Consider the following 16533-nt stretch of genomic DNA (forward strand, 5'->3'; position numbering starts at 1 on the left):
AGCCAAAACCAAGAGTCAGGCGCTTAACTGACCGAGCCACCTAGGTGCCCCTAAAATTTCATAAATTTTTAAGGTAAGCTACATTACACAGCCTTTAATTTAGACATTAAGAAGAGGTAGTTTGTTTCCCCAGTATATTTAAAAGTTATGAGTAAATAAGAAAGAAATAACATATGACTAGAACAATGTAGGTATAAAATGGATTAAGTACTCATGTTCAAACCTTGTACTCTAAGAATGGGGATAAAGACTGCGTTTGTTTCTATCACATTATTATCAAAGGCCAGAGTTTTAAATCCATTTCCAACTCTTGGACTAAAACTCACAAAGAGTAACTGATAGGTCATCTCATTTCTACAGTCACTTTGCTTTTGCAAAAAAAAAAAAAATGTGGGAAATGAAAAAGTATATTCCTTTACACACTTGTTTTTTGCATTTTTATTTTTCAAATAGCACAACCTGAGCAAACATTTTTAACATGTTTTCTTGAATTTATTATTATGGAAAATAATAGTATACAAGTAGCCACCTTTTCTTTGCACTTAGTTGTGCAAGGCACATTAGTTCTTATTATCCTTACTACCCTATGGGGTTGGTATCATTACCCTTAATTTACTAATGAGAAAAGTGAGTCAGAGAAGTTAGATAGCTTGTAGCTAGTAAATGATAGTATTGGAAATTAATCACAGATTTATTTAAATTACACTACTTTTTATAGAGAAAAATCTTATGTATGAAATCAGCATCTTCCTGTTGTTTTTAACTGCTTCTAGGAGTTTGCAGTTTCCTGTAGAGCAAGACGGACAAATACAAACAAAGGTACATTTAGTGGCTGTATTGTTAAGTGTATGAGGGTAGACATGCTTAATGAATATCAAAACCCAGAAAAATAGAGGCAGTACTCTTCTCCTGGTTGTCTAAAGGACAGGTTTTCCTTTCAAATTCAGTCTTCCTTACTGGGCCACTTGGTCCCCAAATGGTGCCGCATGTACTTTTTTGAAATCAATAAATCCACAGTTGTATTAAGAAATATTTTATTAACAAAACAGTAAATTCCACTTGCTTAGCATTTCCAATAATGGAGAAATTGGCCTTGCAACAGAAAAAACAAAACAAAACCCTTAGATACCCAATCACACAAAGCACTAGAAGGGTAGGGTCATGTGGCCTTTCTCTGATGTTTTGGGGATTGACCACCTCACACATTATTGTAGTATTTGTTTTTTTGTTTTAAAAAGGCAACACATTACATGGATAAAAAAGAAGCATACTCAATCAGAAAAGTTACAGTCTAGAGATGTAATCAAATTTATGCCAGGTAGTGTGAAATCCTGTTAACTGCCAACTATTCATGGAACCCTGATACATTTGGTATGAAGATACTTGGGATCTTATTCATGTCTTTTTTTTCTCTCTAGCTCATGTTCCTCTCTTTTCTTTCTCCATTCAAAAAGAAAGAAAGAAGAAAAAAAATTGCTAGATTTTGTGTAGGCCAATAACATTAAAAATATTTTTACTGACAATATTAGATCATTGCATGAAATTTTAAAATTTATGCTGGAAAGAAATATTGAAATCAACCCCAACAACATCCTTCATAGATATACTTCTTATAAATACCATTATTTATTTTCTATCATATTTTAGAATCTTTCCAGATGGAAACTAGTTTGAGTTCAATAGAGCAAATGGAAAAGCAACCATTTCTTTGTAAAACCTCAAGATGTAAATTAGTGGTTTCATATTTACCTTCTTATTTCACTGGCTTTCCCTGAGTAAGACTGAATTAGAGGAAAAAAAAAAGACATGAATTCTTAAAGCGAGCAAATTAAAAAAAAAGAAGAAGAAGAAAATCTGAAACACAAGTTATGGATACTAAATTTTAGTTTTAAACCTCCACTTTCTGGGTCATGAAAAGCCTTTTAGACTTTTCACACACCACAATTACTTGGCAACCATAGATAGTGGTGATTTGCTATGAATTATACATATTTCTAAGGTGCTGTATGTCTGAAATCCAGGCCACTTCTTGGCTTTTTTCATCAACTGAAGTATCGCAAAAGATGTTTTGCATTTTTTGCCTTTGCTGATTAAAGCTCATGGTAAAGGTATTCTCTTTTATGAAATCTAAAATCATTCTTTTAGGAGATGTTAAAGTAATGCGACCAATTTTTACTGAGGCATCACCTTCCAATCTAATAATGCATTTCCTTTGCATTACCTGCTCATATTAATAATTTATTGCTATGAACATCATTGAAACAATATGCAAAAACAAGTGTGTCATCTATACTTTTCTATCGCTTAATGTGTGTTAAACTAAAACTATATTTAATGATATATATGTAAAACCAGAAAAGTTAAAATATGGTCAATAATCAACAGAGAATGATATTTTTAGATGGATACTAACACAATTGTTGAAAATACTTTCTTAGTTGAGAAAATGTTTACTTTCCAAAGTATTTATCATGCACATCAGGTTCAGAGTGTGTGTGTGTGTGTGCGTGTGTGTGTGTGTGTCTGTGTATATATATATATATATATATATATATATATGATTTTATTGGAAACAAAGTTTTCAATTGCAGCAGCCAGGGTTAAGCTGTAGATTAACCAATTTTGCTTCTGTAACCTCCCAACATAATGTTTCATATTCATGCAGCAATACACCAGTGATATTCTATTTGGTAAGAAAAGGTTCCATTTCATTAGGGACTAAAATCTTCCCAGGGTTTCTTGGGAGCATGATCTCAATGAAGCAAATCACCCCATTTGTCACTAATACCTTGGCACAACTATCTTCCTTCCTTCCTACTTTTCAATTTGTCAGTAAATATTTGCTGTTATATATATGTTCAGGTTTTCCATCATATCTGATGGATTCCTCTGGATGTGTGTGTCTGTGTGTGTGTGTGTTTGTGACTGTAAATGGTGAAAATATATGAAAAATGTGAGTATTTGGGGGAGAAAAGAAGATTATAAGATACATATGTATATATTTTACCTTCTAATTCACACCTTTCATACAAATACTAAAACTTAATTGCAACAGAATGAAGGCTGTACATGTTAGAAAAAAAAAGTAGCTGAGTCTTTTTATATACATTCATACATATCTTCCTTAGAATAAACACTACATTGTAATTTTTTTTAAAAAAGTAAGTAATTGTGGCAATTTATAATGGTGGCAAAAAAACAAAAACCAAAAACCAAAACCAAAACCCTGAAATAATTGTTGCTCCGATGTCATAAAACTCCCTATACTTAGCAACACTTATAACATTGAATTTACCAAAAATGGCTGAAGAGCAGAGATATATTTTGCATTTTCTATACAACAGGCTATAAAACGTCACTTATCACAGTCCAGAAAGCACACAGAGATGGATTTTATATAAACATATGTAATAACATATTAAGCGTGCATGAAAATTTCCCAATGATTGCATCTATGCCCTCTTGGGTTTTTTTTGTTTGTTTTGAAATTTTAGTGTGAAAATGTGCCTTATATTTCACATTGTTGAAAATAAGGCCTCCATACTTTTTTATTCTCTCACAACCAGAAAGGGGCTTTTTGAATGTGTTCCTACACAAGTCTTCAAAAAAGCCAGCACTTTGTTTCAAATGCAAGTTCCAACCACTGTTCCAGCTGCGCCAGGGGGTAAACCCAAAGGTTTGCAGTTTGGGTCATTCCAAATGACACCGTCTTCTCTGGCAATCGGGCTAACTGACTTCTCAGGAAAGCGCTAGCACTTTGGCTAAATCCAGGATCATAGGTAGCTTCTTTTTTTTTTTTTTTTTGGTGTGTGTGTGTGTGTGTGTGTATGTGTGTGTGTGTTGTGTGTTGCGTTGTTTTTGTGTTGTGCCTTGATGTTGTAATACTCCTTTGCTTTATGAATGCGTGCGGTCATCACTGTCTTTTAGAAATGTTCCAGCAACATAAAGACAGGCAGAGTAAATGAAAACACTGTGGATGTTAGGGAATTTATTGGCCCCTGTTTGTTTTTGTTTTTGTTTTGTTTTTCTTTCTTTTTTGGAGAAACAAGAGCATGAGATACTTGTTTTTATTTTTTTAAAAACAGTCTTTCCTTCCTGATTGCATTCCCTGTCTTCTTTTGTATGTGCTTCGTAAAAAGGAAAGTAAATAAGTTTATATTATGTCTCAGATAAAATGAAGACTATTTCTATACAAGGGTCTTTTTTAAGATCTTGGGATCAGACGTAATACTCTTTATCCTTGTTTTTCTTATTTTTGTTGGCGCTTTTCGCACTGCTGGGTTGTTTCTCCTTTACAACAGCCCCGTTGGACTGTGCTGAGTTACTGATGTAGTTTCGACTCTCGTCCACATGATACGAGCCTTCATCCCGGTTTCTGTACTTGTACATGGCATAGAGGAGAATGAGAATGCACAGGGCGGCGGCAGCTACGATCCCCACCACCATGCCTGTGGTGCTGCTGGACTCCCGAATCACTTCCGCTGAGCCTGGGTAAGGCTCTCGTCCGCCTGCTCGCGTTGGGTTAGCTGTAGGAAAGAAGGGGAGAACAACGTAGTGTGATTACTGAGTTCACCGAATGCCCAAGAGCTATATTAACACGTACCATCTATTTGCATGCCTAAACGTGTAACACCTACGGCTTTAGTACAGGTATTCTGCTGCTGCTAAATGTAGCAATCCCTAGGCCTCATGGTCACTAGAGACTAGGGACTAGGAATCAAAGCACTTGGGGAGAGATCTGTTGCCATCTTTTCTTTATCAAAGATCAATTTTATTAACATGATATTGTAAGTGCAGCCCCAAATAAGCTTCTGTAGCTCTTAAGGGCCACGTTGATGTGTTAGGTGAAAAATTATAAACCCAACATGGTAAATACAATCATAATGACACTACCTTATACTATCAGAGGGTATTAATTTAACAACCAAATCGAGGTTCATATGGAACACTTGGACTAGCTCTGGAATCTGAATTATTCTAGCTAAATTTAGTATTATTTTAGAAGTCATAGTGCCTCATACAGTAATGAATACAGTATTGAACAAAAAGATAATCTAGGCATTTTGAATAGACTAATTGCTTGCTCGTAAAACCGTGATGTTAGTCACAGTTTACAAACTAAAATAAAAATAAATCCTTTTGTGTTGGAGGTTTTATTCACATAAGTATATATGTATCATCCATTCATTAGCAGTGGTTGAGTGATGACCAAAACTAAATTTGGGAGGGAGAAGTAGGAAAATATTTTTTTCTCAGTTTTATAGGCTATCTAGGTTGGGTATGAGTCAAATTTCAGTACTTAATAGATAATGAATAAAAGACTGGCTTGCACATTTTTCTTCTACTGGCAAAAATCTCATTCAGTGTTTCCAAAGGATAAATAAAGCTTTTCCATGAGTATAAGAAATGGATTACAGGGTGCATTAATATCTTCTCCAAGGCATAGTTAGGCACCAAAATTGGGGATAAATGGAGAGAAAAAGTCCTGGGATTTAATTTGTAAATGGGGGTGGGGCACCTATTTTTCTCTACACAATAAACTTCTTCTTTGAAAGAATATTTAGAAGATAAGCAACTGTACAGAGATAAAAATCTGTCCTATCTTTGACCCTAGGTCATTTTCCTCTGTGGTTTATGTTTTCTTTCTCTGAATCTGTGTCCTCTCTTTTGTCTTACAGAAAAAAAGATTACTTTTCAGATGTAGTGGATTAAAAATGCTATAATTTTCAAAATATTATTTTTTCTAAATTAGGCAGCATGAATTAAAATAATCTCAAGGTTGTATATATATCAGATATATAGGTATGTGTGTGTGTGTGTGTGTGTGTGTGTGTGTATGGTTTGTGTGTTTATAGAAATTGAACAGTTCAAGAACACTAAAGTTGTGCTTTTATTATACTACTATTAAACATCATTTAGTAGCTATTTTTTAATATTTTTACAAAATTTCCTATTTAATACTGGGAGTAATTTATCAGCCATAGCTCTGTACTGCTTTGTAATTCCATTTCCGAACATCACCAAGGTTTCTTCTGCCTAAATGTGGGTTTCTTGCTGTCACTTTCCTTTCCTTCCCCAAACAAAGCCTTACAAATATAGTCACTTACAAAGTAACAGCTCTTGGTCTCAAAGCAGCAGTATGCTGTGTTCTGGAGCTGTAAAATGTATCAGGTGAAACCTTTCTATGCTGAATATGTCACTGCTTGTTTTACAAAAGCCCATGTAATGTTGCTGAATAAAAAGCCTTGGAGTTGCTCCTGTGGCCAAGGTGGAACCAGACAAAGACTATAATCCACAGCATTTGATTACAGGAAATTAATTTCCTCTCAAGAAGAATAGAATGTACTGCAGGAACTCTGTCACTACCTCACAAACCAGAGGCAGCACTTTCTCTTTCAAATACAGTCATCTTTGCCAAAGTCTGCCAATTAACTCAGCTGCTAACTTTCGCTAAATGACAACTTTTTACTTGCTCATTTGTGGATCACTCTTTTAACATGGTGTCTCAAGAGCTAAAGAAAGGATTTTATTTAAATGTTACCTAAATCTTTTCCCCCAACCTGATGGTGTGTTTTTATTTTAAACACATTTTCGTAATTATCTCACTTTGTCTGTCAGAAAAGAACAGGGAGAATGGAGATAAAATCCTAACCATATAGTTCATGCTAGGAAGACTTGAGAGTTTTAAAGAAATGCAGGGTTTAAATGTTCTATACTAAGAATGTATATGTTCATTTTTTTTCTAGTTAGGATTTGGTATCCTAAATGGACTACCTTATCCAAGAATTGTAATCTTATTTTTATCTGCTCAAATATTTCTTTATTATTTTATTTTATTTACCAATTTACTTTTTTTTTTTTTTGAGAGAGAGAGAGAGAGAGGGAGGGAGGGAGGGGCAGAGGAAGGTGAAGAGAGGAATCCCAAGCAGACTCCGTGCGCAGCACAGAGTCTGACTTGGGGCTTGATCTCACAACCTAAGGATAATGACTTGAGCCAAAATCAAGAGTCTGATTCTTAACTGACTGAGCCACCCAGGCAGCCCAGTGCTCAAATATTTCTAATCTATGTTCACAACAACTGTGTAGGCAGCACAGCAGCCACAAATTGATATCAATAATTGATGTTACAAGAATGAGATGTAAAGACCAAAGCAAAGCCTCAAACGCTTCAAGTCTGCCATACAGGCATTCGATAAACACCTCCTATTTAAGGAAAATACTTGCCTTTTTTTGCAACTCCAGCCAAAACGTTGCCTAAGTCACATGCAGGCCTAAAAATATCTCTGTAACCCATATGTAAATAAAGATTCTAAATATCGTTTTTTAAAAATAACCTACCCAAAATGCTAAAACCCAATGATAAAACATTTTATCCTTTTTTTTCCCTGATTCACATTAAAAAATTAATAGCCACCATTGATATTATTATAGGCCTGTTTGGAATATGCAGTTGCTTCCATGTCTCACTGATTATTTAGTAATTTTTTTCTGTTTTTGCTTCAACTCTGAAGGATAAGTGACATTTTTCTTAACTTTTGTGCTAATATCAGAACTATTTATACACTAAAGACATCTCTCCCAGATGTACAATAAAAGGCTGAGAAATTTAAATACATTTATGAATTATAAATGTGGCTTCACTTATTGTTATTAATGGTTTATTTTGATGATCACTGGAAAACCTCTGAGGAAATTTCATATTAATTTAAATGTAGAGAAGAGTAGAAATGGCTCAAAAGGCTAAATGCCTTCCTATATAATTTGACTACAATTTTATATCAAAGAGAAACTCAGTCCTCTCTTAACCCTTTATGACAATGAGAAAAACGGAATTTAATCAGCAAAATCCATAACCATTTCTTTTATTTCCTGCATTTGAGAATTTTGTATTCCCTTTACATTCCATAATACATTAAATCAAGACATTTTAAGTAAATAAAACAATATATATGTGTTTTCTCAGTAGTGCTAAAAAAAACAAACAAATGAACTAAAATGTACTTTTACTCTATCTCCCTTTCTCTATCCCACCATGTGATGAGAATATTTTAAAAGCAGAGAAGAACACTTTGAAAACACTTATAAAAAAGAGAGTAGGGGAGGGAGCTAAAGGCATGGAATATGTACAAATTACCAGTAATTTGTACTGCTTACAGGTAAACTGTAACTGACTTACAAGTAAAACGAAGCTAACTGGACCAGAAGCATAAGGGGCCAAGGTCCATGGAAAACGTTAGCAGGACTGGGGATGGGTATTAAATAGGCCAAAGCATGTGAGTATCCTTTGGTGTGACTGGAAACGCAAGTTAAGCTTTCAACTGCGGTGGTGGCACACATACTTTGATTTGAGGCTAGGTTGCAAGCCAAAAAAAAAAAAAAAAAAGAGTAGATGAAATATCCTAAGTGTTTATGCCCACTTATATCCTATTTCAGTGATTCATAAAGTAGAGAAGCATTGTGAATCACACACAATTTATGCAAACACTGAAACAATAGATTATTTTACTCCCATGTAATTCATGCCCATCATCACCTACCCTCAGAATCAACTGGAATGGAGTGTAAATTACAAGGTCTACTACCTGTGGGGAAAGCACATATGCACACCTGAATGGCAATATGAAGGCTTTTGATTTCTGCTGGCATTTTTGCCTAAATGATGCAGAAGCCATTTACCACATGGGCAAGGACAAAAAGCTTTCTAAAGGGTTATAACCTCTTTTACAGAAGCTACTTGTCAACTAAATGGCTACGAAAATATTCGTGAGGCTCATGGACAGGTAAACAGGGTTATCATAATGGACAGATGAGGGGTGTCTGGGTGGCTCAGTTGGTTAAGCACCTGACTTCAGCTTGGATCATGATCTCATGGTTTGTGGGTTCAAGCCCCATGTCAGGCTCTGTGCTGCCAGCTCCGAGCCTGGAACCTGCTTCGGATTCTGTGTCTCCCTGTGTCTCTTCCCCTTCCCCACTCATGCTCTGTCTCTCTCTCTCTCTCAAAAATAAATAAAAAACATAAAGGGCAGATGAAAACTGGTTCTTTAATTCTCTCTTTCTCTATCTCTTTCAAATATTTGGCAAGATCTGAGGATCTCTACATAGTCTTCTTTGGCCCTAATTAATAAGGAATCCTGTATGTTAGCTCTGTGAATTTTCTTGTTTTTCATTGATTGATACCATGATTATTTATGTAGGCATAGTCTTTCATGTATTAGGACAGTTATTGACATATTTCCACATCACACCCTAAGCCAATTTATCATATCAGATAAAAATTCATTATGGAAAATGCACAGCAAATGTAAAAGACATACTCCAGTGCCTTGTCATATAAAAACATTAATAAATGCATTTGTTGCTTTCATAAAAAATTAAAAAGTAAACTATTTAAAATTCTAACCTATCCTTAAGTTTGCTGAGATAGTTATTTTAAACTACGAGGACAGGAAAAGAAATTGTCCTGATGTATGTTCTTTCTTTATTTTTGACAGTCTTTGGCAGTGCATCTGTGAGAGAGCATCATTTCCCCCAAATAAGAACTCATTTAGATCCAGTTAAAAAACACCATGGAACAAACATGTTTAAGTGATATATTAAGCTACAGCAGAGAACAGAACAGAGAAGACTGTGGCAGGTCTCATTTCTTACCAGCTCCTCTGGCGTCTCTGCCACCGACTCCACGTTCCTCTCTGTTCTTCCTTCTACGTCTTCCCCCCTCTCTACCTCTTCTGTGCATCTGTCTCCCAGTTCAGCACTTGTCCTTGAAGGTGGCCCTCAGACAGCACAGTGGGCCAGCAAGGTGTTCAATGAGTAACAAAACTTATTGCCAAGTTCCTAATTTCAAACCACAATACAAAATAGTCCTTACTGGCCCCCCCAAAAAGTCTAAATATGATTGTCTCATCAGAACATAGTCTTTGTGTTTCATATTGAAATGCTTTACTTTATAATATAGCCTTCTAAATTTGTTTATAGAATACAATCATATGCCATATATATGTATATATATATATATTTATTTATAAATGCTATTTTATTACCAATTTTAAAAACTTTTGTTATGCAGATGAGGATGTGTGAGGAGCACATTAAGTCATTAAGCTTTGCACTGGGGCCTATATTTATCAGTTTGCCACTGTTTGTATCTAGTCATAGCCTTAGTTTATGCAAATGGGGAGTATAAAGCCCGCGTTTATTTAGCAGGATAATTCACAACTAAAGTTCTAAAATAAGTATGCATTTTGGAAGGTAAATTTTTGAACATTAGTCAATTTTTCCAAAGAGGTTTCACTTTGCAATGGAAAGTGTTTGGCATCCTTTGGTTATTCTTTCTGAGACTAGAAAAATAGCAATCAGGTATTGTTATTAAAAAATAAAACTGCGCTTGATGTCTGTTTTTACGATCCTGCACGAGAAATGATGCTTACAGTCCTAATTCCTGTCACATAAAATGACAGTTTGGTGGGTGGTGGGACCTTATATTTCCATTGATGAGTACACTAAGGCAATAACCATGCCATTAGATGCTCTTTTTATCACTCAAATTGTCATTTTTATGAAACTATTTTGTATACTTGGATGAGCTGTTCTTTCACTGTAATCTTATTATATTTATGTTGTTTCCAAACTTAGCTTTGTAGGGTGAGATTGCAGTTTCTAGGCAATTCTTATTGCTGGTTTTATTTCTTCAATATAGACTGTTAGTGTATAGGTACGTCATCAACCATGACCCTGTCACATCAAGGATGAAGTAACAGTTTCATTATATGCTGAAGACAATGAAAAATCAGCTTTTGAGTTTTAAGAAAAAAAATATAAGATATTGCCAATTTTAAGAAATAGTAAAGAATAAAATACACCAATGGTTAAAAAAAAAAAACCCAGAATATGAGCTATACATTTCAGATCAGTAGGGGTATATAACGGATTATAAAACTCTGCAATGTTCAACATTTATCATTCTGCTACTTGGAATTGTTAGATAACCTGCCTTATAATAATCCTTTTAAAAAACTACTGGCAAGATGCATTTATTAAATTTTTTTCTCACTGAGAGTCTTTGACCAGTCTTTCTGGTTTTATCATAAATTAAACTAAAAGTAATCAATTTTAAATTTCTTTCTCCTCCCCACCTAGGAAAAAGAGCTGCCTAAAATGATCTCATTAGAACAGAGCACTGTACTGTGTTTTAATAGATGTGGAAGTTATTATAATTCTAGGCTAGTCTTCAAAATGGTTTCAGATTTATGGGGGAAGATTTGACTTTTCCAGTACCCAGTTTCATTAATACTGTGAAAAGAAAATTGAAATTGTAGGCTCCTGGGGTGTTTGTGAATTGAGATTAGCACAGTTTTGTTCTCCATCTCTAGAAAAATAAAGTTTATTATTTTTTCCATTTCTGTGCTTCAATACAACATGGGTCAGAAGAAACAATTACAATGCAGTCACTCACAAGAATGCATGTTTAAATGACACAGCTGCAAGAAATCAGGTAGGCAATGATTTGCATGGCGTGCACTAATTTCAATTCATACTATGGTTGTCTGAGAGGTGATGAATGCTGGATGTTTCAAATCCCTCTCATTTTCTCTTCCCATCAACTCCACCCATGCCTTGCACATTCAGAAGTTTGCTCAGGCAGGTCAGATAAAATGCTTGAGAGAGGACATGTGTGGCACATCATAGCCCTTCTAATGAAATGGAGATTCAGAAAGGACTTGGAAATCAATAAGCCTTTGCCACCTGTGTGGCTGCCAGGTCTAACATTTTCCCCTGCTACCTTCAAAGGCACAAAGGCACATGTTTAAGGGGAAGTACAGAGGCCACCACTGGGGGACTGAGGGACTGTTATCTTCACCAGGAATCTAGGTACTATGTGGGAAGGGACACTGGCCACAGAAAAACTCATCATGTGCCTGGAGGACAGAAAGCACCAAATAGAACAAGCTACTACCTCAAATGGCACCACATGGAATTAAAAAGGCAATGGACAATCAAACCCTGTGTGACTTCAGTCAAGTGAAAACTAATTGAAGAACACATACATTCTCCCTCATCTCTGGGGCAAGCCATAGGATCATGGCATTTACTGAAACCTGTTCTTCAATCACCTTATACTCTGTAAACTATGTGTCTATAGCTCAATCATCTGCAGGCTTCATACACTTTTACATGGTCATTGTGCCCATAAGGCTTTATGAGAACGCTTGAAAGTGTCAAGTATCAATGTGACTACCATTCTCCTGGCCCTTTATGATCTGCCCACAGCTACCGACTCAAACTTCTCTTCCATTTCTCTCAAAGGAATTTGCAGTCATAATTTTATTATGGCAATAAATAAAATTGGCCAGTTCCCACAGGCCAATAAAGTTCTACCTACATGGCTGGCTCATAGGATCTTTTTCATCATGCCTAGCTGAATACTACTTATTCCTCAAAATTAGCTTGATGCACCATCTTTTGTGAAGTTTTCTAAGAATATTCACTCTTTCTGTCAACTATTATATAGTGAAGTATAGTTATGTTCCAAGGACTTTACTAGGCCCTGGGAGTATAGATAGATAACCAAACACACTTGACATGTGCCCTCATGGGCCTTGATATATAATGAAGGAAAGAGACATGCAACAAAAAATCATGAAGTTAAAGTTGATACAACAGTTGGAGCCAGCATGTATGATGAAAGAAAATGGTAGCTACCACGCAGGAGTAGAACAGGGGTTTCTGATTTAGACTGGGGAGTTGGAAAGACCTTTCTGAGTTTGTGACATTTTGGGTGAGACAGGGAAAAAGACTGGAGAGTAGTCAAGTGAAAAGTGGCCAGCAGAGTCTTCTAATCAGAAGGAATGAGGAGTAATGACTTAGAGGAAAGAAAAAGTTTACTTTTCAGAAACTAAACAAAAGCCTGAGTGGATGTTGCATAGTAGATGTTGTGGGAGAGTGAAAAGAAATTAGAAGATGGATATAAAACTTAACACACAGATCAGAGGCCATGCAAAGGAGTCATACACGATAAGATCAGCATATCTGGCTTCATAAATAATAATGCTTTTATGGGAAAAAAAAGGTGTCACTAACAGTGAAAACGCAAATGAAAAGGAGAAGAGAAATATTTGTAGTACATATGACAGACCAAGAGTCAATACCTCTAAAATACAAAGAGCACATATCAAGTAATATGGAAACAGTAAAACAAACAATCCACTGGAAGAATGGACAAAAATGTGCACAGGCAAGTGAAGAAAAGAAGATCTGAATGGGTGATTAAATGTAGGACAAGATGCTCAACTTACAATGGAAGTCAAAATAAAATAAGGAGGTTTTTTTTTCCCAACAAACTTACAGGAATAAAGAAGAAAGAAATGGTGACATGGTAAGCATATTTATTTGGGAAATGGGAAATTTTGCTGGTGAGAATATGAAGTTTTCAGTCATTTTTAAGAAGTAATCTAATAACATCTATTAGCATTTTAAAAAAGATTGAATTGCAGCTGGAGGATGGGTACATGTGAGTTCATTATACAATTCCCTCTAACATTATATGCTTGAAATTTACAATAGTAAAAGATAAAAAAAAACCCAAATATTTAAATCATGCAACCCCAGTTTGGGGAATACAGTCTACATAATTAAATACACCAGCACATAAATATATAAATATAGGATGTTTGTTATAATGTTATGAGAGGAAAAGAAACAAAGGGAAAAACTTAAGAGATTAATGACAAGGTTATGGTTGAATAAATTATGGAACACCCGTAGTCTAGAATTTTAATAAAGTTGAAAATAGGAGTTAGAGTTAAATATGTTGACCTGAAAGACATACATAACATGTCAATAAAGGAGAAAAGCAAGTTTAATTCATATAGTGTGCATCCATTTCTATAAAGTAAGAGAGAAAAACAACTCTTTTTAGGTATTTAATAGGAACATGGTGAAAGGTATATGAAAGATTCACGCCAAGTTGTTATTATCGGTTCATGTATGGAGGTGGGGGGGAAAAGGGGAAAATAAAGTCAAGTAGAATTAAAATCACATAATTAAAATTCTTTAACAAGTATTTACTGAGTAACAACAATTTACCAGGTACCATGTAAGATGTTGAGGATATCAAGGTACCCTAGAGTATTAGAAACGCAATGGAAAATGTGATAAAATAAGACAATTTTAAATTTAAAAATGCAATAAAAGAAGAAGACACAAAAAAATGGTACTAAGAGAGAGAGAAATGAGGCCTTAGATAGGGACATCAGGAAAAGTTTCTTGGAGTGGAAGGTATTTGAAATGAGACTCAAAGGAAAAGAAAGATCCAGGTTTCTAGATTGAACTCTGGAAAGCCACTAAGAGTTAAGAAGGAAAACATTGAGACAGAATGGCCTGAAGCTGCAGGAACAGAATCAAGAAGACTGCATGGGAGGATTTGCAGGAAATCTAACTTAATCCCCGTCTTCCCTTAACCGTATTTTACATCATCCATTTTAGTATGGGGCCCACACGATTGTGAAAGTTTACTTAAGTTTGTCATTTCTGTTGGGTGGATTTTTTGCTTCCAGTCTATGTTGCTAGTCCTTTTATAGTTACCTGTAAGTCTATTTGTTTTTGCTACCACTTCCCTCACCTTCTAACATCAAATGAAGATTGTGCACACAAGCTACAAGATGTATGTTTTCTGGCTGATTAGAAGATGAGATTTTTGTAAGTTCATAAATTTTCAGGAGTAGACTGGGGTGAATTTAACCATTAAGAAAATGTGAGAGACCTCTGATTTCAAAGTGTTAAGTAAAGGTAATAAACAGGGAGGCAAGACACTGGTAGTGACATTGCATTTCATCATAAATATGGTTTCCTCAACACTTCCCTAAGTCCCAGCTTCTCTAATATCTTCAGTAAAAGAGGGACTTATGATATTTATTTAATTAAACCAGAAATCACTTCCCGTGTGCTTATGCAGATTAGGATCAATTTATATCAATGCAAGTTATCATATCTGCATTTATTTTCCTATGCCTTCAAGTAATAAGCCACTTAATTCCAATGACTAAATCACTAAGTTATTTAAAGTCAACCAAGTTAGCAGTCTCCATTTTGATTCATTTGGGTGCTTTATTTACATCAACATCATCTGACACCCATAGCACTACAAATAGTTGAGAGCTAATTTGGAGCTCTTTTCTCAAAATAAGCAGAATAGTTGCAGAAGTTTCTAGAGTACTTTTCAAGACTGTTGCTATTGCAAAGTAAGTTGAAAAGAGGCCCATCAGCCAGGTCAAACTTTCCATATTTGTGAAGCAAAAAAAAGCCATACAGAAAATAATTGAGAAAATGAGTTTCAAAGCTAGGGAGCCTGGAGAGTTTGTGTTTTTCATCAAAATGTATTACATTTCATAAATGCAAGAAGAGCTATATTTTGAAATGTAGCTTGTTCTCTCCATTACTGATTTTTACTCCACTATACTCTTCAATAGCAAAATAGTTTCTTTTCTGGTTGCTCAATGACTAAAACACCCAGAAATGGCTTTTCATTTTTTTTAGGTTTATTTATTTATTTTGAAAGAGGAGAGAGTGCCAGGAGAGGAAGGGTAGAGAGAGGGAGAAAGAGAATCTCAAGCAGTCTCCATGCTGTCAGTGCAGAGCCCGATGTGGGGCTGGGTCCCATGAACCGTGAGATCATGACCTGAGCCCAAACCAAGAGTTGAACACTTACCCTCCTGAGCCACCCAGGAGCCCCCAGAAATCACTTTCCTTAAGATGCATTTCACTGTTTTACATACATAAAGTTGAACAACCAATTTTTACCAAAACCCAGAGGATTCATTCCAAAGAATTCTCAGGCCTGGAACTAGGAATTTGGTGGGAACCTGGTTTATAGGAAGACAAAGATGGCACCATGATTATAACTAGAGTAGTGAGGAATGTGCATGTGTGTACACGGGTACGTGGCTGTATTATTGTTACAATTTTACAAATTGTTAAGAGACCTTTTGTAATTTGTTATCCACTGCTAACATTGTTTTTATCAGAAACATAATGGTTATATGTTATTTACCTCCCAGGGTCACCATGAGAATCAGATTTGGTAGAACAATAAACGTGAAAGTGCTCAGAGAAGGATAAGGTTCTGTATAAAAACAATGACAGTCTGATTTTTTTCCATGTTTTCCACACAAAAGGTATGGAATCAGCAGCTTTCCCAACAATGACACAGTTCTGCAGTATGTACTGCATGCCATGGCTCAATCAGTTGTGATGGTGACCACCTTGTACACTATCTTCTCAGGGGTCACTGCATTCAGGGACTTCCCTAACATGAATGGAGGCCCTGTAAATTCAAGTGACTAAAAGATCCCTTAATTTGCAAGGCATGTTGATTCAGGCTATTAATTGTCATGCTGAATGTAGAGCTTGTTTCTGTTTATCTCAGAAACATTCCATCTTTACAGATCAGTGCTTGCTGGCTCCCATGGTTGGAGTGAATTAAATTTCTCCCTCTTTCAAAATTTTATTATACTTTATATTTTTAGGTATCATTAAATC

The 16533-nt window shown here is 35.4% G+C and overlaps 1 protein-coding gene across 28 annotated transcripts in view; it reads right to left on the reverse strand.

The window, feature by feature from the left end:
* Positions 1–1017: 1017 nt before the first annotated feature.
* The window catches only part of NRXN1 (neurexin 1), a 1120881-nt gene continuing 1105365 nt past the window's right edge, over positions 1018–16533 (reverse strand). For all 28 annotated transcript variants that reach the window (XM_053200575.1, XM_027072472.2, XM_053200578.1 and 25 more), the window contains one exon: positions 1018–4526. In XM_053200575.1, the coding sequence (XP_053056550.1) occupies positions 4219–4526 (308 nt within the window). In that variant the 3' untranslated portion in view covers positions 1018–4218. The remainder of the gene's footprint in view (positions 4527–16533) is intronic.

This window comes from Acinonyx jubatus, chromosome A3 (assembly GCF_027475565.1).
Source record: "Acinonyx jubatus isolate Ajub_Pintada_27869175 chromosome A3, VMU_Ajub_asm_v1.0, whole genome shotgun sequence".
Lineage (NCBI taxonomy): Eukaryota > Metazoa > Chordata > Mammalia > Carnivora > Felidae > Acinonyx > Acinonyx jubatus.